This window comes from Ogataea philodendri, assembly GCF_020536065.1.
Source record: "Ogataea philodendri strain CBS6075 chromosome Unknown scaffold10, whole genome shotgun sequence".
NCBI lineage: Eukaryota > Fungi > Ascomycota > Pichiomycetes > Pichiales > Pichiaceae > Ogataea > Ogataea philodendri.
In genome coordinates this window covers 266,753-286,263 of record NW_025763818.1, presented here as the reverse complement: position 1 = coordinate 286,263, position 19,511 = coordinate 266,753, and the positions used below count along the sequence as shown (strand labels likewise).

Genomic DNA, 19,511 nt, shown 5'->3' with positions numbered 1-19,511 from the left:
ACAATATGTCTGTGAATATGAACAAGATCGTGACGGTGAGCGTGTTTGCCGCGGCTGGGGTTTACATGGGGATGAAGTTCTTCGAGCCCATCGTGATTGAGCAATTACGTAAGGACGGTAATCTGCGCACAGACATTCCTGTTCCGCAGTACGACGAGAACGGATCGAAATTGGTGGAGCGCGGCGAACAGGTGACGTGGGAGCAGATCCGCAAGGAGGCGGAGGTGCCAAAGGACAGTTCCATCACGAATCCGACCGAAAAGTCAAACTAGCGCCGTTTTCCAGCATGATAGCCAGGATTGGTATATCACCAATATTTTGGGTTGACATAAGCAAAAATTTTTTAATCATGGCAAAGCTAAAGAAGAGATCGAGAAGCGCCAAGTTAGCTGGCCAGAGGAAGCAAAACGTCCCGCAGGACGACAAGGACTTCCAGAAAATTGCGCCGTTGCTCGACAAGCTCAAGTCGGACGCCACGAACGACCGGTCGATGGCTGTTGGAGCCATTAATACTCTCTGCGATACAGACCCTGAAATCCGCAAACTATTCCTGAAAAGCGACCTTATTCGCACGATATTGACCAAGCTCGTGCATGATTCCAGTGATGAGGTGGTGGTGGAGTCGTTTGGCCTTTTGAGAAACCTAATTATCGAGGAAGGGTACGATTTGAGTGTGTTTTTATGGAGATCCGACATATGGACAGTTCTTGAGCATTCTTTCAGCAAGGCCAAGAACTCGCTCGACCACATTAAAGACGAAAAGGTGTCTGGCGAACAGCGCAGGTTATTGTTTGATTTCATTGAAAATATCATCGCATGTCTTGGGTCTCTTTCGCTAGAGATTTCCACCGAAGTTTTCCACTCGGACATTTTCCCTAAGATGGTTGCAAGTGGAATACCCAAGTTTGTCATCACGCTGATCGAGAAGAACCTGTCAAAGAGCCTCACCTTGACCAGTTTGGAGTTCCTGTACGATTTGTCGACGATTTCCACGCCTTTCATCGAGGCCTTTTCGCAGGACGACAGTGTCAAGCAGATCTTTGGCAGTCTGAACGTTTCCAACGACCTTTCCAAGGTGTACCTTCTTGGACTACATTTCCAGACGCTCGAGTTCTCCAACGGTTTGGACGACGACCAGACAGTGCAAATAGCAGACAGTCTGCTGAACATCACCAATAAGCTTGTGGACACTGCTCCGGAAGAAAAAGAGAGTTTAAAGGCCTTTGAGCTCACATTGGACATTTTTGCCACCATAGTGGAGATCAAAAGCGAGACAGAACTACAGAGCACAAAGTTAGCCGCTGTGTTTGAGTCACAAGTTGTGCCGTTTTTGGCCAAAGTGTTCCAGTACGCCAGCGTCAAGGTTCTTGTTTGTCTGACAAACATTCTGTATTTCTACCGTGGAGAAGTTCCCCAATCCTGTTCTGATGTGGTGCAGACGATCAGACCGGCTGTTTTGCAACAGTTGTCCCAGAAATTGGAGGAACGCGATCTGGAAGCCGTCAACCTGTATCTTGGATATGTGGAGGTTTCTGAGGACTTGCAAGCCACCGAGGAGCTTAGACTCGTTGGCGACGCGTTGGTCAAGCTGGCGTTGCAACTGGACAAGATTACTCCAGCCTCTACGGAGCTGACGAACCACGTGATGCGGATCCTCACTGCTCTGGGCAAGACGAGCCAGGACCTGGATTTTGTGACCAACATCACCAAACTAATAGTGGACAAGAACTTTGTGGAGCCGATCAAGTACTACAACTCGACGAGGCTCGGAGAGCTGCGCAAAAAGCACCAGTACCTACTTGAAGACGTGCTGGTTGGGGCCGTGAACTGCATAATAGACCTCTACGACGACGACTATTTCTACAACAAACCACTTTATCACGAGGGGGGTCTGGGCGACGTTCTGAAGAGTCACCTGGCCGACTACAAGAAAATCTACAAGGCTATCGACAAGAACAGCCAGCCACAGCTGAAACAGGTGTCGGAAGAAACTCTCCAGAATTTGGAGAGATTCGTTCGCTACAAGGACGGAGAGCTGTAAGAAACTAAATAGACAACAACATGAAGATATACACTGTATTATTACGCGCGACCGGGCGTCTATTTGTCCGGGTTGGCGTACCGTTTGGTCTGTTCTCTAACTTTTTTCTCGTATGCTAAGCGGTCCTTTGTGAACAAACGCCACGCGGGTTCCTGGGCCGGGGAGTCTGGGTTTGGGGTATTGAGCAGTTCCTGCACACCGAGAAGGATTTGTTTGAGGGAGATGGCCGGCCGCCAGTCCTGTTCCTCGTTCAATATCGACAAACACACCGTTCCTGAAGGATACACGTTTGGGTGGTAGAACCCGGCCGGGAACTTGACCTTTGGTGGCTTGGCAGGGTATTCCTCAGGGAACGCAATCGTGAGCGGGTACGTGGCGTGGTCCCATAGGGTGTTGGACTTCCCAGGGATACCTGCGATCCAGTTGAGCAGATCCAAAGACCCGTCTGAAGCCTTGACTGGCTTTGCGTAAAACCCGAACGGGTGGTCTTTTCTCCAATTTTTCCTAATCGTTAGCAAACAGCCACAAAACTACTTACCGTTCCTGTTGTATGCGCTCGGTTCGCAGATTTCTCTCTGCCATGGTGATTATTTATTTTACAAGCATTAATTTTCCGTTTTGGCTGTGTTAAAAAACTACTTCTGCCAACTTGAAAACTGTTCACGATTAATCTACCTTCGGCTGATTGAACACTCCATGAGCGCGAAACATTACTCGGACGACGACCTGGACGACCTGGACGATCTTCTTGACGACTTCGACGACGAGGTGTTGAGCAGACCGCCCGGCGCGGGTCTCAAGCAGGAACAAGAGCAAGACGAACACAAGCCCGAGGGAGATCAGCTTGACGACAAGGAATTGTTCGACAACCTGCTCAAGGAGATCGGGTCCAAGGATCCAGAGCTGTCCAAGAACCTCAACAGTCTGCTGGGAGACCTGAGCAAACAGACCGAAACAGAAGATACCTCAGAAACCCCAGCCAAGAACAACTTCCAGAGCGTCATCTCAGAGACCATCAACAGACTCAAGGAGAGCGGCGAGCAGGTGGACAAGTCGATCCAGGACGAGGGCAAGGACGACGAGCTGTTGACGAGTCTGCTCAAGTCGCTGGACCTGAACCTGGACCTCAAGGGCCTGGAGGGCCAAAACGGAGGGATCGAGGACGTGGGGGGTTTACTGGAGGAGATGCTGGGAAAACTGTCGTCAAAAGACGTTCTTTACGAGCCATTGAACGACCTGTACGAGAAATTTCCGGCCTGGCTGGCTACCCCGGCAAATCAGCAGGATAAACAGTACCCCACGTACCAGAAGCAATACGCGGTGATCAAACAGATCATCGAGACGTTCAACCTGCCAAACTACGACGACCCCGAAAACAAACAGCTGGTGAGCGAGAAGCTCGAGGAATTACAGGAACTCGGAATGCCTCCAAAAGAGTTGCTGAACGACGACCTGAATTTTCTAAACTTTGGAGGCAATTCAGAGCTCGAGCTCGGCGACAACGACATCCCACAGGACATCAACAAAGAATTGGAGGAAACATGCAAACAAACGTAGTTTTGATACACTTCTAAACCTTTAGAAGTATTTCAAACTATTGCAAGCATCGTTGGAACAAATCAGACATCCAAGGAAGTTAGGGCGGTCACGAATGCACCAGGAGAGATTTTTGGGTTCGTCCCCCCTGTGGACGTGCATCTACCGAGGAAACTGCGAATGTTTATGGTAACTCTTCATCATCTAGCTCCAACGATACTTGCAACAGAATGGTCCGTTGCATCAAATGGTAGAACTTTACAAAGTTAGTAAAACTCGTTCATAAACTGCTGGTCAGAACCGTAAATTACTGGCAAGTAAAAAGCCCCACAAATACCTGTAAAACAGGTAAGAGTAGCGGGAAGGGAAAATGGTCCACTTGCAAAAGTGGGCATATCCAAACCCTAGGGCGTTTCTAAACCCTGTCGTCATCGTCGAATAAGATTGGGAAAGAAGAACTCGTTTTTCATCACAAAGCAGTTAATGATAGTCACTTACCATTTGACACAACTCTTCTACTGAAGAAAGCACAAAATTGTAAGTGAGAGAAAAATTATCTAGAAAATTTGTCTTTATATCAACTAAATTTTTTTTTTTCACTCTCTAAGGTTATGTAACCCTGCATACTATTGTACGTTGGGAGCCGGGTAACGCACTCACTCGATAGAGAGTTTGATCTCTTTGAACCGGTCGTCGATCGCGCGTTGCTCGTTCATGTACTTCAATGTGCGGGCGAAATGCTTGTGTGTTGTTTCCAGGGCCGCCCGATCGGTTGCGGATTCTTTTTGAGCGGTGGTGAAGTTGCTGTCGATCAGCTCTATGAGTCCATTGAGGTACTTGACAGTCACCATTTCGTTCCCGTGGATAAAGTAGTACAGCGACTGGTTGAGGATCTCGATGAACAGCTCCAGCGACGCCCGCGCGTCCAGAATGTTGTCTGCCACGCGCAAAGCTTTTTGCAAGCACTCCAGCACCCGTTTTTCGTCTTTCTTTAAAGAGATGTGCGACAAGCTTGAGTCGTCGATCTCCTTCACGATCCACCATAGATGAGACGCCAGGTACACGGCCCGACACTGGTCAGTCTTCTTGAGCAGCTTCGACCCGTACAGCGTGCACTTGGTGATCAGTTTGTTGAAATTCTCAACGTTGAACTCGATCATTTTGGTGGACTCGATCAGTTTGTTAATAATGATGACCAGGCTCTGGTACTGCGCCCGCGAGTCCACGAGACTCTGCTCGTAGATCAGGAACGACTCGATGAAGAAATCGTACGCCACATCAACAAGCGACACTTCGTCTGCCAGCTGTGCAGTCACCAGGTTCAGATTCAGTCTGAGTATTGGAGCTATGTTGAGTTCACCCATTTCGCCAATCACTCCTGAGACAAACTGGAACAGATGCGAGATCTGCACCCGTTGTTCCTTGGTCTCGACCTTCTTGAGCAGGTTCAGCTTTCTCACAAGTTTCAGAACAATGAAAACAAGCGTCGGATAAGTGTACTTGATTTTGTTCTGGCCCAGACTCAAGTACTTTTTCGACTCGGCAAGCAGCCCAAAGTGTTTGTATGGGTCGATGTTGTAGATGAGATGAAGGAACTTGGCCAGTTTCTCCTGCTGCAAGGTCACCTCCAGCGAGTCCTGTTTTTCGTCTGGAGAGGAGTCGATTCCAAAGATGGCGGAGCTCGAGTGCGATGGCGACGTGAGACCAAGATCCTTTACGGTAGGGTCTTCCTCAGCAGTGACGAGGTTCTTGAGTATTTCCAAAATCTTGCGGACCTCCTCCTCCGTAGTCAATTTCACCTCATTCAGTAACAGACAGTCGATGATGTCCAGACTAGCCGATTTCCTCACTGACGGTTTTTGCAGACCAAGAAACTCCAGATAACTCGAGTCCAGACGGAGAATCGACTTGATGCTGGAATAGCTTGACATCGGAATCAACAACAACGATTTCCATTGTTCTTGCGAAGATGATTCCCCCGTTCCAACCTCCTTGAACTTATCAGCAGCATATTTGTATATACAGTTGACATTGTCAAAGTTTTCGGGATAGTATGCTATCGACAGCTTGCAAATGCCTTCCAGGATCACACAGAAGTCCTCACTAGGCAGATCTGGCTTGAGCTCGTTGATTTTGTTGATGAAGTCGATGAACTTGTCGAAAATGTCCTCCAGGTTGAGAGATTTGAAACTCTCTGTGAAGTCTGTGTCGGACTCACGCTGTTTGAAGTCGATCAGACGGCCGATCAGAGTCATCAGAATCGTCTTGAGACTTACCTGGTCGTTCAAATTCAACGTTGCATTGAAAAAGTCTTCCAGAGTGGCCAGATGGAACTCGTCAGGGAACACCTGGATGATAACGTCCAGTAGATATTCCTGTGCTATCACGTCCCGACACTGGATGATCTGTTCGAGCAAGGTCGGTAATATGTGTTCCTTGTAGTAGGTCTTGTCGATGTTGTCCAGCTGGGACAGACGAACGAGGTTTGAGCCAACGAGGATCTGGAGCTCCTTACGCTCGGCAACGCGCTTCTCTCGCTCGGAGGAGTGACCCTGGTGCTGCAGTCTGACCCAGAGCTTATTCATCTCGACGAAATTGGTGATGATGAACTGAATTGAGTCTGTCAAGTCTCCGATGGACTCGTCCTTGTTCGACTTGAACTCTGTGGGCAGGAGATCCTTGGTCCTTTGGGACAGGTAGTACCGTAGGAAAAGACCTCGGATCGGGTGCTGAACACCGCGACACATCTCCATCATGTCCTTCATGATCTCCTTGACCGGCGAGTCCGGAATTGACATGTACACTGTTCCCACGGTGATCATGAGATACAGTCGTGGGATGATGTTGCCAGCATATTGCACCAGCTCGTACAAATCGGCAAGATGGTCGTTGGGATGGTTTGTTTTCAGGTGCTGAGCCAACACCTCTAGGCCGTCAAACACCATGATGTAGAGTTCGTAGTACTGTTTTGGAGAAAGAACGTTGGTGCGGAGCTCGTTCAAAAACGTAGAGGCATGTTTGAGGGCGTCCATGAACTTGTTCTTGGTGGCCAGACACTTCTTCATGAGTGATATCTGCTGCCGGATGGTCACCAGGGCGTCATCCAGCGCTTTCTGCTGCTCCCGGGCAGACACCGAGAGATTTCTACCAACCATTGGCAAGTGGATAAATAATTAATGTTAGTTATTTTCACTATCGCCGCTATATAAAAAATATAGGCCCCAAGCCTGGTGTCGAGTGTGGCTAATTAAATTTCCAGCCTTATTTTGGAGTGGTTCTGATGGAGTGAGCAGCACAATGGGCGGTTGGGTTCTTGACCGTGTACAACTGGTGGTACTCCTCGGCGTCCCAGAATGTCTTGATTGGCTCGATCACAGTGACGATCTTGTCATTCGGATACCATTTTTTCTGGGCCTCTTGCAAAGACTCGCGGGCGATTTTATCCTGCTCCTGGCTATGGGTGAAGATGGCCGATCTGTATTGGGTTCCAACGTTTGGACCCTGGTAGTTGAGTTGGGTTGGGTCGTGGATCAAAAAGAAAAAGTCCACAAGACTCTTGTACGAAACCTTAGTCGGTTCGTACGAGATCTGCAACGTCTCTGCGTGGTTGGTGGTATTAGTGCAAACGGTTTTGTAATCTGGGTTCTCAAGGTCTCCATTAGCGTAACCAACCTTGGTGTCCAGGATCTTTCCGTTGAACTGCTTGTTATAAATGTGCTCAACGCCCCAGAAACAGCCAGCAGCAACGCTAATCACTTCGCTGGTCGGAGTAGTCTTCAACGTCTTGGAGATGGCAGACATGGTGAAAAATAAAATTGCCTAGCTTTTTTTCCGCCACACTTTTTTTCTATATGAGTTCGGTCTTAACGTACACCGCCTACGCGTTTGAGACGCTGTACTCGACTTTGAACAAAATCGACCCAATCCCGTTCAGCGAATGGAAGTACGCCATCGAGAAAGAACACACCGTCACCAAGGAGAGCTGTCCGCTGTTTGTAACCTGGAACGTTTTGGACGGTACCGATAAGGTGCTGCGGGGATGCATTGGCAATTTCGGTGACCTGACGTTGCCGGAGGGCGTGAAGGACTACGCGTTGGTTGCCGCGTTTGAGGATTCGCGGTTCGACCCCATTTCCGCCGCAGAACTGCCCGACCTGGCCTGCTCCGTTACGCTGCTCAAGAATTTTGAAAAGGCCAAGGACGCCCTCGATTGGGAGCTGGGCAAACACGGGATCCGCATTCTCATCAATGGCCAGCGGTCCGCAACGTTTCTGCCCGAAGTGGCCGTGGAGCAGGGCTGGAACAAGGACCAGACCTTGGACCATCTCGTACGCAAGGCCGGGTACTACGTCACCAACTGGAAACAGGTCCAGATCGAGCTCACCAGATACCAGGGGCTCAAGGAGTCGATTGACTACGAAACGTTTACGAAATTGCGTGGCACGCTTGCAAAGGGGGCCTGAAACACATGCTTTGCAATTTGAGCCGTGCTATTGGGTTTTTAACCTTGCTTTGCGGTGCACGGGTGCGGGGAAATTTTTTTAAAAAAATTTGGGAAAAATTTAAAAATTTTATTTAGGATAAGAAATATACTGGGAAGGATGTCTGACGAGGTAAGTGAGGCGCTTTGAGAGAGCAAAGACGGTAAACTAACATATCCAGGTTATTTGGCAGGTGATCAACCAGCAATTCTGCGCATTCAAGATCAAAACGACCAAAGATCAGAATTTCTGCAGAAACGAATATAATGTGAGTGGACTTTGTAACCGTCAATCATGTCCGCTGGCAAACGCACGATATGCCACCGTGAAGAACGTGGATGGAAAGCTCTATTTATACATGAAGACGGCAGAGAGAGCCCACACGCCAAAGAATTTGTGGGAGAGAATCAAGCTCAGCAAAGACTATAAAAAAGCATTGAAACAGGTGGACGAGCACCTGTTGTACTGGAACAAGTTCATGATACACAAATGTAAGCAAAGACTTACTCGACTTACGCAGGTGGCCATCACCGAGAGACGGTTGGCCCTTAGAGAGGACGAAAGACACTATGTTGGAGTGAAGCACAAGGTGAAAAGAAGAGAGGAAACGAGAGAGCGCAAGGCCTTGGCTGCAGCACGGATCGAAAAGGCTATTGAGAAGGAGTTGCTCGAGAGACTCAAGTCGGGTGCTTATGGTGACCACCCGTTGAACGTGGACTCCAAGATCTGGAAGAAGGTGCTTGGAAAGGTCGAGGAGCGTGAGGAAGAGGAGGAGTCCGACTACGACTCGAACGACGAGGTCGAGTTGGAGTCCGACATGGAGGACGAGTCCGATGTCGGCGAGGTGGAGTACGTCGAGGCCGAGGAGGACGACGACGAGATGGTGGACATGGAAGACCTGCAGAAATGGCTGGAAGATGGCTCGGACGCGTCGTCGAGCGACTCGGAGGACGATGATGAGGACGACCACAAGCCTCAGGAAAGAAGAAAGCGGCCGCGGATCGAAATCGAGTACGAAGAAGAGCCTCTCACTAATATAGCATCATAGATTCCGTTTATCGTGATTACATAATCGATCAAAAGAGCACCAAGTCTTAAAAAAATATCTTAAATTTTGGGTGACGCGTATGGATGAGACCAGTTTGTTTGAGAATCTGCGGTTGCCGTCGGTGCCGTTGCCAGTGAGCAGTGCGACGAACACGTACTGTTCGCCGGTGCCGCGGGCCGTGCTTGCAGCGCCCAATGAGCCCGTCATTCTCGGCGTGGACGAAGCAGGTAGAGGACCTGTGCTTGGGCCCATGGTGTATGGAATCGCGTACTGTTTGAAGGACTATTCGCAGAAACTGAAGACCCAGTACGGGTTTGCGGACTCGAAGACGCTGACCGTGGAAAGAAGAGACCAATTGATGCATTCTATCATCGAACCAAACGGAGATCTGTGTCAGAACGTTGGCTGGATGACCACTACCATGACGGCCAGGGACATATCGAGCGAGATGTTAAAGCCGCGGTCTGTGGGAAACATCAACTTGAACGAACAGGCGCACGACGCGACGATCAAGCTAATCCAACGGGTGATTGATCAAGGTGTCAATTTGAAAGAGGTGTATGTTGATACCGTTGGTGTTCCAGAGGCTTATCAACGGAAGCTGAGCAACAGGTTCCCGGGAATTAGAGTCACGGTGACCAAGAAGGCCGATAGTTTGTTCCCGATCGTGTCCACGGCGTCGATTGTGGCGAAAGTGACCAGAGACTGTAGCTTGTACCACATGGCCAAAGGAGCGAACTGGGGGTCTGGATACCCATCTGATCCACGTACAGTCAAGTGGCTGAACTCGAACGTCGACCCAATCTTCGGCTGGGACTCCACGGTGCGTTTTTCGTGGCAGACTGCGCGCGACTCGCTGGTCAGAAACGGTGCGGTTCCCATGGTCTGGGAGGACGAGCTTCCGCCCAACGACACGTTTGGGAACGTTGCGAACTTGATGAGCAAGTCAGGAACAACAGGAAAGTCGTACTTTGTGTCCCCGGTCAGTTCGAAGGACTAGTTCATGAGACGTTGTTTATAGCTGTTTTCTGTGTACTCACGCCGTTATCCAGAAACGATCGGATTTTGTCGAACACCACGTAGAGCTGTTTGGATTTCTCGTTGATTTCAATTAGCTGGAGGTACTTGGCGTGCATCTGCTGTTTCTTGTCCAGGAACTGATCGCTGTAGGAGATTTGGTTTTCGAGCTGTGTTTTGTTCGTTTGAACGTAATGGTCAGCCAGAACGGTGAGGATCCTCAACAGGTCCTGCTCTGATTCGTCAATTGTGTTGCGTAAGTGTTCGTTGTATGTCTGTCTATCTTTTAACAAGTGGGCAAGTTTTTTGTTTTCCAGGTCCAGCTGGGTAATACGGTCTTTTTTGGACGATTGCGACGTCGAGGCCGGCTCAGAACTGCCCAGAGTCGGATACTTGAACAGACTGGGGTCCTGTTCAAGCTTGGAGCCCTGGTAATCGGCATTGATGGCACAAGACAACTGATCCGACTGGTGCCATATATCGTTTTTGAGTCTGCAGTTTTCATTCAGAACTGCGGCCAAATCGTCCACCAGACGATACAACGTGGTGTAGTTGTCTTTCTGAACCAGATCGATCTCCTGCGCGTACAAAGGCGGGTGTTTGGAATCGTCCTGTTGCATACTGGAAAAAGGTTATAAATAATCCAAAAATAAGTTAATTCGCACTACGTAGTATTGGTATCTGGGGACAATTAGCGACCAAAATATTTTCTCTCCAACGGTCTGGTGATGTTGTAAGCAATGAAGGCAAAAGCGAAACTGAGCTCGAATCCAATGTCTCCACCAAAAAGACCGATTTTCTTGGCAACGACACCCACGTACCAGGTTTGATCCATACCAATCACGACACCAGCCACACCGCAGCAGAAAGCGAAAGTTCCGGCGTAACCTGGGTTCAACAGCTTCTTCTGGGTGTACAGGTCGATGTTGTAACCGCTGAAACCCTTGAGGTAGAAGAAGTGCTCGGAGAAAGAGATGGCGTCGTAGATTGCGAGGTAGTATCCGATCAAGTTCATGAAGTTTTCCATGACAGACTCAAAGTGGTAGAAAGCTGGGATACTGATGGCCAGACACAAACAGTTACCAACAACGGACCAGAACACTCTTGGGACCTTGGCCAACGGAGACCAGAAAGACTGGGCACACAAGGCGATGGAGTACATGTTTGGAATGTTGGAGCAGATGGTGGACAAGGAGAGCAGCACACACAAGAACTCACCGAATCTGTGGAGAGAGTCTTGAGCAAGAATGGCGTAGACCAATCCTCCGACAGAGTACTCGGAGTAGAGCTCGGCGTACTTGGCGTTGGTCTTGATACCGGTGACGGCAGCAGCACCCAAGACCTCGGCGAAGATCAATGGGAAGCACAGACCAAGGAGAATGGCAAGGAACAGTTTGGTTGGGCTGGTGGTTGGCTTCATGTAGGAAGTGTAGTCAGCGGCATAGGTGGTCCAGCCTGCTGCGAATCCGAAGACAGTACCTCCGAACGAAAGAACACCACCAGCAAAAGTCTTACCGGAACCCCATTGAGTGACTCCCGAGCCGTCTTCGTTAGGAACACCAGACATGAAAACGCCGTCGATGGACAATCTAGCGATGATGGCGATGAAAACAACCATGTTTGGAACCCAGGACCATTTCTCGTAAGCGTGGATGAAATGGTAGCCAAAGAAGGTGACACCGATGGTAACCAGAACCAGAATCAAACAGCCGGCCCATGGAGGACAAGCGTGGTTGTTGACGATGTTGATAAGCTGGGCAGAGGACATGATGTTCACGGCACCCCAACCAACACAGGCAACACAGTTAATGGCAGCAAAGACACGCATAGCAAGGTCTCCAACAAGGAACCGGGACAAAATCATCTGTCGAAGACCAAACTTAGCACCGTGGATGGAGTAGAAGGCAATAGGAGAGCATCCCAACACGTTGAAGAAGATGATCACCAAAACAGAGGTACCAAAGTCGAGGTCGAAAACACTGTAAGAAAGAGCACCCAGCGAAAAGGTGGCAATCACAAGGTTGGCAGACAGCCACATGGAAGCACAGGCCCACAGAGAGTCGTGGGTCTTTTCCTCAATAGGAACTCTTTCGATGCCTCGAGTTTCACCGTGGAACATGCTGATCAAGTTGGCATAGAAGCCAGAGTCGGCCTTTTCGAGCTCGGCAGTTTCCTGCACAAATGGCTCTTCGGTAAGAGAATCGTCAGACTTCTTTTCTAGCTCTTTGGACATTTCGATCGATGAGAAGACAGTCAAGAAAAGATGGTATCTTATAAAGAAAAATTTGGCATCACTTTAGAGTTGGCATAATAGTCAGCCGCGGGCCGATCAAATTTTTCCAGCCGCTCTTGAGTGAAAACGGCACCTTCCCATTGAAAATTTTTGCGGCCAACGCCTTATCAGCAGCCAAAGATGCAGCTTGGAAAAATAAAGGGTCCCGCGGTAAGCCTCGGGAGGAAATTCCCGATTAAGCTTGACGTTAATTTGGTGGCAGTTTTCACGACGAGCTGGACTGTGTCGTGACGCATCGGTCCATCCGCTAAACGAGTGGATTGACTGGCCAGAGGTGGAAGGGCGATCTCCACTGAGAAATGTTCTATTTTCTGTAATCAAACAACATTTCTGCAGTTCTGATACCAATCCAGTTAATTACGGCAGAATACGAACCCAATAAGACGATAATCCCAATCTCGTAGTTTCCTGCTCCAATTGGACTGATTGCTGGTGCGCGGAACAATTGGTTCGTCGCCGAGACGTTCATTGTTACCGCCCCGTGCAGCATTCTCCGGTCCGGTTGATGTGTTGACTGGGATGCAATCGATCTTTATCGCGGCCTCGGGCGTATACACCACGGCGAGACCGGCCACAGCTGAGCCGCCTCGGAACTGGGCGGTGTCTATCTGGGGGAGGGCCCAGAGCAGGCAAGGATGGATTGGAGCAAAAACGTTTTCCGGTTTCCGGTTTCCGGCTCAAAAGTACTTCTCTGCCACCACCGGTCGCTCCTTAGGTAATGCTTAGCCGGAAACAAATTAATAAATAATCCTTCTTTATTTAGTCTCCATGTCTCTCAAGCAAAGCATAGACAAGGCCACCTCGTCGGAGCTCACAGAGGACAACCTCGCGCTGTTGCTGGACGTCGTGGATATTGTCAAGAGCGACGCAGACACAAACATCGAGGAGTCGGTCGAGATTATCAAGACCAAGCTCGAATCAAACAATGCCAACGTTATTCTGCGAAGTGTTTCTTTGCTGGACTTCTTGGCAGAGAATTGCGGCGCCATGATGCGTGCGCAGATTGGCAAGCGCTCGTTTGTCAACAACTACCTTGTCAAGCTGGTTAACGACCCGAAAATGCACAACTCTATTAAATACGCCATCATTAAGGAAATCTACAAGTTAAGCAAGAGTTTCAAAGGTGACGAGTCGTTGCGCGCGATGGAGCTCAGTTTTGCCGAGCTGAAGACAAAGTACTTATACTTATGCCAGCAAGCGGTTTCTGAGGTGGACGGAACGGCCCGTCCAGCGGAAGGCGGCGACGAGGACGAGGAGCTAAAGAAAGCCATTGAGATGTCGCTCAAGGAAACAGGTCCGCCATTCCGGCCGTCACTGGACGTTCCAACGCCTGTTCAACAGCCGGTGGAACAGCCGCAACCTGAGGTGGCTGCTCCGGTCATCGAACAAGCCACAGCCCCGGAGAAAGTGCGGGCATTGTACGATCTGGTTTCGAACGACGACGACACATTATCGTTCAAGAAGGACGACATCATCGTTGTTGTGGAGAACGTGAACGAGGACTGGATCAGAGGCTGTCTGAGAGGCAATTTGGGCATTGTGCCCGTGAACTATGTGGAAAAGATTCCGCCAACGACAGACCAGCAACTGGCCGAGCTGACGGGACTGCTCGACAACTCTCTCAACGTGGAAGTGCTTCTTTCGAAACTGATCGATCTCCGAACCAGATTGGCATCGCAGCCAGTCTCAAGCCAGGAATTCGAGAGCATTTTAATAAGAGACGAGATTCCAGGCAAACTCGACCAGTTGACCCAGATCAGAGGAACCATGAAGCAGATCCTGGACTTGTACAAGCTCAAAGTGCTGGAGTTGCAAAGCATGCAGGAAAACATCGACACCAGCGTCGATATTTACGAACAACTGCTCAGAGACACGAAAAGCGGCCAGCCGCTTCCGCCAGTGAACAACACCACCACGTTTGGGTTCAACCCGCAGCAGAGCCAGTATCAGGTCCAGAGCCCGCCGTTCCAGAGATACTGACTCCGTATTGGCGCGCAAGCTGTTCTGCAGACACCAGATTGGAAACTTTGAACTGTTTCAGATCGGCCAGTTGGTCTGTTTGCGAGAGAAAGATTGCCCCTAGTCGATCCACCACTGCTGAACTATCGCTAAGAACAACAGTTTTCTGTTCCGCAAGCATCTTCAACTTGTATAGGATGAGAACAATGATCGAGACCCTGTATTCGCCAAAATCAGCCAAAGACGGCTCTGGAGTGGTGAGGATTTCCGAGTAAACCAGGGACAATTGGTCCCAAAGCCCGTGCACCACCACTGTGGCTGCTGTGGTATACTGTAGTTTCGTCAACAGCCGGAACAAACACTGGAAGGAGAACTGTGCCACCCCTGTGTACTTCATTGTGGAGAAGATTTCCAGCTGGGCGATGGATAGTCTTGGCAGTTTGACCGGATTGTCTGGATTAAACAGCAGATCGACAATCTCAACAGGACCGGCGCCTAATTTGGCGTTTATTGCGTCTGACACCAGCTGCAACAGCGAATCGTGCTGCAATTGGAGGATCATGTCCTTTCACAAATATTTACCAATAATTGTATATATTTACTCCCCAGACCGGATCTTGTTTTTTTCATAAACATACGCCATAACAGACTGGCTTTACAGATCTTGCTAGTATGTCGTTTGAAGCCTACGAAGACGCCACCGGGCTGCGATACGCATGGAACGTGCTGCCGCAGAATAAGGTGGACGCCAAGAACTACGTCGTGCCGTTCTCGTGCCTGTACCAGCCCTTAAGACCAACAGACACTCCCTTGTTGTTGGAAGGACCCCCAACAGTTTGTCGCGCGTGCAAGGCCATCCTCAACCCGTACTGCCAGCCAGATCTCAATACGCGAACCTGGTCGTGTCCGATTTGCAAGACCCGCAACCAGTTCCACCCCCAGCTGGTGGAAATGCCTTTCCAGACCCGTCCCGAGGCTGAAAACATCGAGTACATCTTGCCGCCGCCGGCGACCCAGCAGCCGTACGTGTTTGTGTTCGTGGTGGATCTTTGTTTGGACGTCGAGGGACTCGAATCCCTGAAAGAGAACCTCATTGTGGCCATGAACCTGATTCCTCCCGATGCACTGGTTGGATTCATCACGTTCGGCAAAAACGTCAACGTTCACGAGATCGGCCACCAGGACTCGAACTCCAGCTTCTGTTTCAACGGAGCAAAGAGCTACACGCCAGACCAGGTGGAAAAAATCCTCGGCGTGCTCTCCGGCGACCTCAAAGCCAGCAGAAAACCAACCCCTAATGCGCTGGAGATGCCCCTGAACCCTGCAAATAGATTCATCCAGCAGCTGGCCATGTGTGAGTTCCAGCTTACCACCCTGATCGACTCGCTCACTGCAGACTCGTTCCCGGTGGAAAAATACCATAGAAACCAACGTGCAACCGGAGCGGCCCTCAACGTCGCGGTCAACTTGCTCTCGTCGACCTTCTCAAAGACCGGAGCGCGTGTCATGCTGTTCACCGGCGGCCCTGCAACATACGGCCCGGGTAGCATCGTCGACACCCCGTTGAAGAATCCAATCAGATCTCATAGCGATCTGCAAAAGGATGCTACCATGCTCAAGAACTTTAGAAAAGCCCGCAAATTCTACGACGACCTCGCCAGCACGGCTTCTCTTGCCGGACACACCGTCGACATTTTTGTGGGCTCGTACGACCAGATAGGTTTGGCCGAAATGGAAGGCTTGGTCCACAACACAGGAGGAACGGTTATCCAGAGTGACGGATTTTCCACTGCGATTTTCAAGCAGTCCTTGCAACGTCTGTTCAACAGGTCGGCCTCGGGAACGCTCGAGTTTGGGCTCAACGCCACGCTCGAGGTCAAAACCACAAACAACCTCAAGATCAACGGGATTGTTGGTCACGTGACCTCGCTGAAGCGCAAGACAGCCGCTGTTTCAGACACAGAGATCGGCATTGGCGCCACGGACTCGTGGAAATTGGACGGGGTTTCCGTGCACTCGACGTACGGCGTGTACTTTGAGCCGGTGGTGGAAACGGGCAGCACTTTTGCGGTGATCCAGTTCATCACCAGCTACCAGCACTCGGACGGCAGCAGGAGACTACATGTGACCACCAGTCAGCGACCATGTGTCCAGCAGGGCCAGAATGCAATCGACTACTTTGACCAGGAGGCTGCTGCGGTTTTGGTGGCTCGCCAGGCTCTGTACAAAGTTCTCAAGGACAACTCCACGGACGCGATCCGGTGGGTCGACAAAGTTCTGGTTGATTTGTGTTCCAAATTCGGTAGCTATAAAGTGAACGACCCGAACTCGCTTGTTCTGTCGCCGAGTCTGAACCTGTTCCCGCAGTTCATGTATCATCTGAGACGCTCGAACTTCATCCAAATCTTCAATTCGTCGCCGGACGAGACCGCGTTCTACAGACATTGTTTCCTTACGGAGGAGTGTATGAACTCGCTGATCATGATCCAGCCAACGTTGACGTCATTCGAGATCGAGGCCGAACCGGAGCCGGTGCTGTTGGACTCGCTGTCGATCAAACCGAATCGGATCCTGCTGTTGGACACGTTCTTCCATCTGTTGATTTACCACGGGTCTCAAATAGCAGACTGGAGAAGACACGGGTACCAGGACCTGCCGGATTACGAGTACTTCAAAGAGTTCTTAAACCTGCCCCGGGTGGAGGCTGCGGACATTCTGGTGGACCGATTCCCGTTGCCACGGTTCATTGACACCGAGGAAGGCGGGTCACAAGCTCGGTTCCTCATGTCCAAGTTAAACCCTACAACGTCGTACAAAAACAACGACGAACTACAGATTTTGGGCGGGGGTCAAGCAGAAACCGGCGCAGTGATCCTCACGGACGACGTGAGTCTGCAAACGTTCATGCAACACGTCAATACGGCCGTGGTGAAGCCGTCATAAATACAAAATTCAGCAAGCTGCAACTTTGTAGAAGATGAATCAAAAATTATGAGACCCACACTCCTCCATATGGAGAAGCTGACAGGTCTGCCAGCTGCGGGTATGTGCAAAGCATACTGGACAGACCCGATCACAAGGACTTGATGATCTCCCGTGATCTCCCAAGGTAAGTATGAGAAAATATTTTTGCGGGAGCACTGGCTTTTATAGTGTTTGGACAGCCATTTCAAGGCCGGGTAACTCTGCTCCCCTATGTTTTTCTCGTCATTTCTTCTTTGAACAAAAATAAACCTGTCTTGTTATGCCTTCGTTCAGAGAAGATAGTTTTCTGATCGTGCAGCCGGGCTCGCAGAACACGCTCGTGCGGTTTGGCATTGAGGACACTCTCAGCCCGCCAGCGTACTCGATTCCCACCAAAGTTTACCGGAATGCTTCCGATCCGTCGCTGTACACCATCAACGGCCAGGACGAGTCTTTGGCTGTTTATCCGATAGTGGCGGGCGACATTGTTGATGTGAACGGTTTGAACTTCTTGTTGAAATGTATTGTGCGGTCAATTTTGAAAAACCATCCTGTTTTGCTGCTAAATAGCATCGCGTTCACGTTGGTGCAAACGTCCAACAGATGGTCGAGCGACGCCATTGAGAACATCACCAAGTACGTTTTTGAGAGTTTGCAGTTTGGAGCGTTTTCTGTTGTTCCTGCGTCGCTGAGCTCGATGTTTGCGTACGGGTCGCTGGCCAACGCGTGTGTTGTTGACATTGGCTTCGAGAAAACAGAGGTGACTCCGATATTGGACTACCAGGTGTACATACCGGGGATCAAGATCATCGACAAGGGCGGCAACACGATCAACACGAAGCTGGCCAAGAGTCTGCCGTCGCTGTCGAGCGAGCAGGTGGAGTTTCTGAAACGGTCGTCGATTTTCGAGGTGTTGAGCGAGGAGGACGCTAGCAAGTCGTTCTTTGGGTCGGAGCAGCTTGTGGAGAAGAAAGAGGATGACGAAGGTGTGCTGGACGTGGCTGCGATCGTGACGAGCGAGAAGTCCACACGAGAGATTCTGGCCGAGAAGGAGCGCGAGAAACGCAAACAGGGCAAGGCTGCGGCAGAGTCGAAGCCCAACAGCGAGCTGGAAACCAACACGTTTGTGGACGCGTCCGGGACTGCGATTGCGATCGGCAAAGAACGGTTCCAAGGGTGCACGGAGCTGATTGCGAGCGTGGCCACGGCGATCCACCGCACGCTGGGCAAGATCACAGACCTGAAAAGAGCACAGGAATGCTACGACAACATCATTCTTGTTGGACAGACTACGAAAATCCACGGGTTTAAAGAGGCCTTGATGGTTTACATGTACACTAATTTTGTGGTGGGACAAGGAGCGGTGCAGGGCGGAGCGTTCCGTCCAGACACAACGAACCTGATCCAGGACCTGAACCTGATCCAGGTGCCCAAACACGTCAAGTTCCTCAACAGACCGGACTATTTTTCCGAGTGGAAAAAAGCCGGGTTTGAAGACTGCTCGTTTTTGGGTGCCCAGATTCTGGCCAAGCAGGTTTTCGGATCGCACTCCGTGGGAGGCTCGTTTGCCCGTGAAGAGTACCTGGAAAAGGGTCCAATCGGCATATGGCATAACAGGTTGTAGTATACATACAATAATAGAGCTCAGTCTCCGCGCAATCTTCTGGCCAGGTGAATATCCTTTTGCATTATCGTGACTCGTTTCGCATGCAACGCACACAGGTTGGTGTCCTCGAAAAGATGCACCAGGTACGCCTCGACGGCCTCTTGCAACGCCAGCACTGCCACCGACTGCCATCTATACGTGCTTGATCCAAACTCGTCCTGGACAATCTCGCGAACCAGTCTGGAGAAGGGGAGTTTGCGTATGAGCAGCTCGGTGGACTTCTGGAACCGTCTGATCTCGCGCAATGCCACGGTGCCGGGCTTGAACCGCTTTTTCTGTGTCTTGAGGTCGATCGGGTCGCCAGGCTGGTTTCTCACCAGCCCGGACGTGACGCTGGCTGTGCTCTTCACCTTGGGGGTTTCTGTGCCTCGCTTCGGGGTCACCTTCTTGCTGCTGGCGGGCGAGTTCTTGAACGCCGTGCTCCCGCCTTTGGGCGTTTTCGGGGTCGTCGTGCCCACCTTCTGCTTATTTAGTCTGGCCATGGGAACAATGTTGCAAACTTTATC

The 19,511-nt window shown here is 50.4% G+C and overlaps 23 protein-coding genes across 23 annotated transcripts; 11 read left to right on the top strand and 12 right to left on the bottom strand.

Moving 5' to 3' along the window:
• Positions 1-5: 5 nt before the first annotated feature.
• On the top strand, positions 6-272 carry OGAPHI_000824 (uncharacterized protein; the record flags this gene model as incomplete). The annotated part of the gene is made up of 1 exon (XM_046208961.1): positions 6-272. The coding sequence occupies one exon, from the start codon at positions 6-8 to the stop codon at positions 270-272; it is 267 nt and encodes an 88-aa protein (XP_046064481.1).
• On the bottom strand, positions 244-1,386 carry OGAPHI_000823 (uncharacterized protein; the record flags this gene model as incomplete). Its single annotated transcript, XM_046208960.1, has 1 exon — positions 244-1,386. The coding sequence occupies one exon, from the start codon at positions 1,384-1,386 to the stop codon at positions 244-246; it is 1,143 nt and encodes a 380-aa protein (XP_046064480.1).
• Positions 350-2,041, top strand: OGAPHI_000822 (uncharacterized protein; the record flags this gene model as incomplete). Its single annotated transcript, XM_046208959.1, has 1 exon — positions 350-2,041. The coding sequence occupies one exon, from the start codon at positions 350-352 to the stop codon at positions 2,039-2,041; it is 1,692 nt and encodes a 563-aa protein (XP_046064479.1).
• Positions 2,042-2,100: 59 nt separating this feature from the next.
• OGAPHI_000821 (uncharacterized protein) lies at positions 2,101-2,647 on the bottom strand (the record flags this gene model as incomplete). The annotated part of the gene is made up of 2 exons (XM_046208958.1): positions 2,101-2,502; positions 2,642-2,647. The coding sequence occupies 2 exons, from the start codon at positions 2,645-2,647 to the stop codon at positions 2,101-2,103; spliced, it is 408 nt and encodes a 135-aa protein (XP_046064478.1).
• Positions 2,648-2,737: 90 nt separating this feature from the next.
• OGAPHI_000820 (uncharacterized protein) lies at positions 2,738-3,598 on the top strand (the record flags this gene model as incomplete). Its single annotated transcript, XM_046208957.1, has 1 exon — positions 2,738-3,598. One exon carries the CDS (start codon positions 2,738-2,740, stop codon positions 3,596-3,598), a length of 861 nt encoding a protein of 286 aa, XP_046064477.1.
• Positions 3,599-4,233: 635 nt separating this feature from the next.
• On the bottom strand, positions 4,234-6,732 carry OGAPHI_000818 (uncharacterized protein; the record flags this gene model as incomplete). Its single annotated transcript, XM_046208955.1, has 1 exon — positions 4,234-6,732. One exon carries the CDS (start codon positions 6,730-6,732, stop codon positions 4,234-4,236), a length of 2,499 nt encoding a protein of 832 aa, XP_046064475.1.
• Positions 5,651-6,019, top strand: OGAPHI_000819 (uncharacterized protein; the record flags this gene model as incomplete). Its single annotated transcript, XM_046208956.1, has 1 exon — positions 5,651-6,019. One exon carries the CDS (start codon positions 5,651-5,653, stop codon positions 6,017-6,019), a length of 369 nt encoding a protein of 122 aa, XP_046064476.1.
• Positions 6,212-7,390, top strand: OGAPHI_000816 (uncharacterized protein; the record flags this gene model as incomplete). Its single annotated transcript, XM_046208952.1, has 2 exons — positions 6,212-6,273; positions 6,850-7,390. 2 exons carry the CDS (start codon positions 6,212-6,214, stop codon positions 7,388-7,390), a joined length of 603 nt encoding a protein of 200 aa, XP_046064473.1.
• Positions 6,839-7,378, bottom strand: OGAPHI_000817 (uncharacterized protein; the record flags this gene model as incomplete). The annotated part of the gene is made up of 1 exon (XM_046208953.1): positions 6,839-7,378. One exon carries the CDS (start codon positions 7,376-7,378, stop codon positions 6,839-6,841), a length of 540 nt encoding a protein of 179 aa, XP_046064474.1.
• Positions 7,391-7,428: 38 nt separating the features above from the next.
• On the top strand, positions 7,429-8,040 carry OGAPHI_000815 (uncharacterized protein; the record flags this gene model as incomplete). Its single annotated transcript, XM_046208951.1, has 1 exon — positions 7,429-8,040. One exon carries the CDS (start codon positions 7,429-7,431, stop codon positions 8,038-8,040), a length of 612 nt encoding a protein of 203 aa, XP_046064472.1.
• Positions 8,041-8,416: 376 nt separating this feature from the next.
• On the top strand, positions 8,417-9,106 carry OGAPHI_000814 (uncharacterized protein; the record flags this gene model as incomplete). Its single annotated transcript, XM_046208950.1, has 1 exon — positions 8,417-9,106. The coding sequence occupies one exon, from the start codon at positions 8,417-8,419 to the stop codon at positions 9,104-9,106; it is 690 nt and encodes a 229-aa protein (XP_046064471.1).
• Positions 8,839-9,358, bottom strand: OGAPHI_000813 (uncharacterized protein; the record flags this gene model as incomplete). Its single annotated transcript, XM_046208949.1, has 2 exons — positions 8,839-9,032; positions 9,127-9,358. 2 exons carry the CDS (start codon positions 9,356-9,358, stop codon positions 8,839-8,841), a joined length of 426 nt encoding a protein of 141 aa, XP_046064470.1.
• Positions 9,186-12,344, top strand: OGAPHI_000810 (uncharacterized protein; the record flags this gene model as incomplete). Its single annotated transcript, XM_046208946.1, has 2 exons — positions 9,186-10,072; positions 10,862-12,344. 2 exons carry the CDS (start codon positions 9,186-9,188, stop codon positions 12,342-12,344), a joined length of 2,370 nt encoding a protein of 789 aa, XP_046064467.1.
• Positions 9,698-9,988, bottom strand: OGAPHI_000812 (uncharacterized protein; the record flags this gene model as incomplete). Its single annotated transcript, XM_046208948.1, has 1 exon — positions 9,698-9,988. One exon carries the CDS (start codon positions 9,986-9,988, stop codon positions 9,698-9,700), a length of 291 nt encoding a protein of 96 aa, XP_046064469.1.
• OGAPHI_000811 (uncharacterized protein) lies at positions 10,108-10,743 on the bottom strand (the record flags this gene model as incomplete). Its single annotated transcript, XM_046208947.1, has 1 exon — positions 10,108-10,743. The coding sequence occupies one exon, from the start codon at positions 10,741-10,743 to the stop codon at positions 10,108-10,110; it is 636 nt and encodes a 211-aa protein (XP_046064468.1).
• OGAPHI_000809 (uncharacterized protein) lies at positions 10,815-12,356 on the bottom strand (the record flags this gene model as incomplete). The annotated part of the gene is made up of 1 exon (XM_046208945.1): positions 10,815-12,356. The coding sequence occupies one exon, from the start codon at positions 12,354-12,356 to the stop codon at positions 10,815-10,817; it is 1,542 nt and encodes a 513-aa protein (XP_046064466.1).
• An 828-nt stretch (positions 12,357-13,184) lies between these two features.
• OGAPHI_000808 (uncharacterized protein) lies at positions 13,185-14,396 on the top strand (the record flags this gene model as incomplete). The annotated part of the gene is made up of 1 exon (XM_046208944.1): positions 13,185-14,396. The coding sequence occupies one exon, from the start codon at positions 13,185-13,187 to the stop codon at positions 14,394-14,396; it is 1,212 nt and encodes a 403-aa protein (XP_046064465.1).
• OGAPHI_000807 (uncharacterized protein) lies at positions 14,341-14,937 on the bottom strand (the record flags this gene model as incomplete). The annotated part of the gene is made up of 1 exon (XM_046208942.1): positions 14,341-14,937. The coding sequence occupies one exon, from the start codon at positions 14,935-14,937 to the stop codon at positions 14,341-14,343; it is 597 nt and encodes a 198-aa protein (XP_046064464.1).
• Positions 14,938-15,047: 110 nt separating this feature from the next.
• Positions 15,048-17,318, top strand: OGAPHI_000804 (uncharacterized protein; the record flags this gene model as incomplete). The annotated part of the gene is made up of 1 exon (XM_046208939.1): positions 15,048-17,318. One exon carries the CDS (start codon positions 15,048-15,050, stop codon positions 17,316-17,318), a length of 2,271 nt encoding a protein of 756 aa, XP_046064461.1.
• On the bottom strand, positions 15,131-15,514 carry OGAPHI_000806 (uncharacterized protein; the record flags this gene model as incomplete). The annotated part of the gene is made up of 1 exon (XM_046208941.1): positions 15,131-15,514. One exon carries the CDS (start codon positions 15,512-15,514, stop codon positions 15,131-15,133), a length of 384 nt encoding a protein of 127 aa, XP_046064463.1.
• On the bottom strand, positions 15,861-16,858 carry OGAPHI_000805 (uncharacterized protein; the record flags this gene model as incomplete). Its single annotated transcript, XM_046208940.1, has 3 exons — positions 15,861-16,304; positions 16,498-16,593; positions 16,832-16,858. 3 exons carry the CDS (start codon positions 16,856-16,858, stop codon positions 15,861-15,863), a joined length of 567 nt encoding a protein of 188 aa, XP_046064462.1.
• A 301-nt stretch (positions 17,319-17,619) lies between the features above and the next one.
• Positions 17,620-18,963, top strand: OGAPHI_000803 (uncharacterized protein; the record flags this gene model as incomplete). The annotated part of the gene is made up of 1 exon (XM_046208938.1): positions 17,620-18,963. One exon carries the CDS (start codon positions 17,620-17,622, stop codon positions 18,961-18,963), a length of 1,344 nt encoding a protein of 447 aa, XP_046064460.1.
• Positions 18,964-18,983: 20 nt separating this feature from the next.
• OGAPHI_000802 (uncharacterized protein) lies at positions 18,984-19,487 on the bottom strand (the record flags this gene model as incomplete). The annotated part of the gene is made up of 1 exon (XM_046208937.1): positions 18,984-19,487. The coding sequence occupies one exon, from the start codon at positions 19,485-19,487 to the stop codon at positions 18,984-18,986; it is 504 nt and encodes a 167-aa protein (XP_046064459.1).
• Positions 19,488-19,511: the final 24 nt, after the last annotated feature.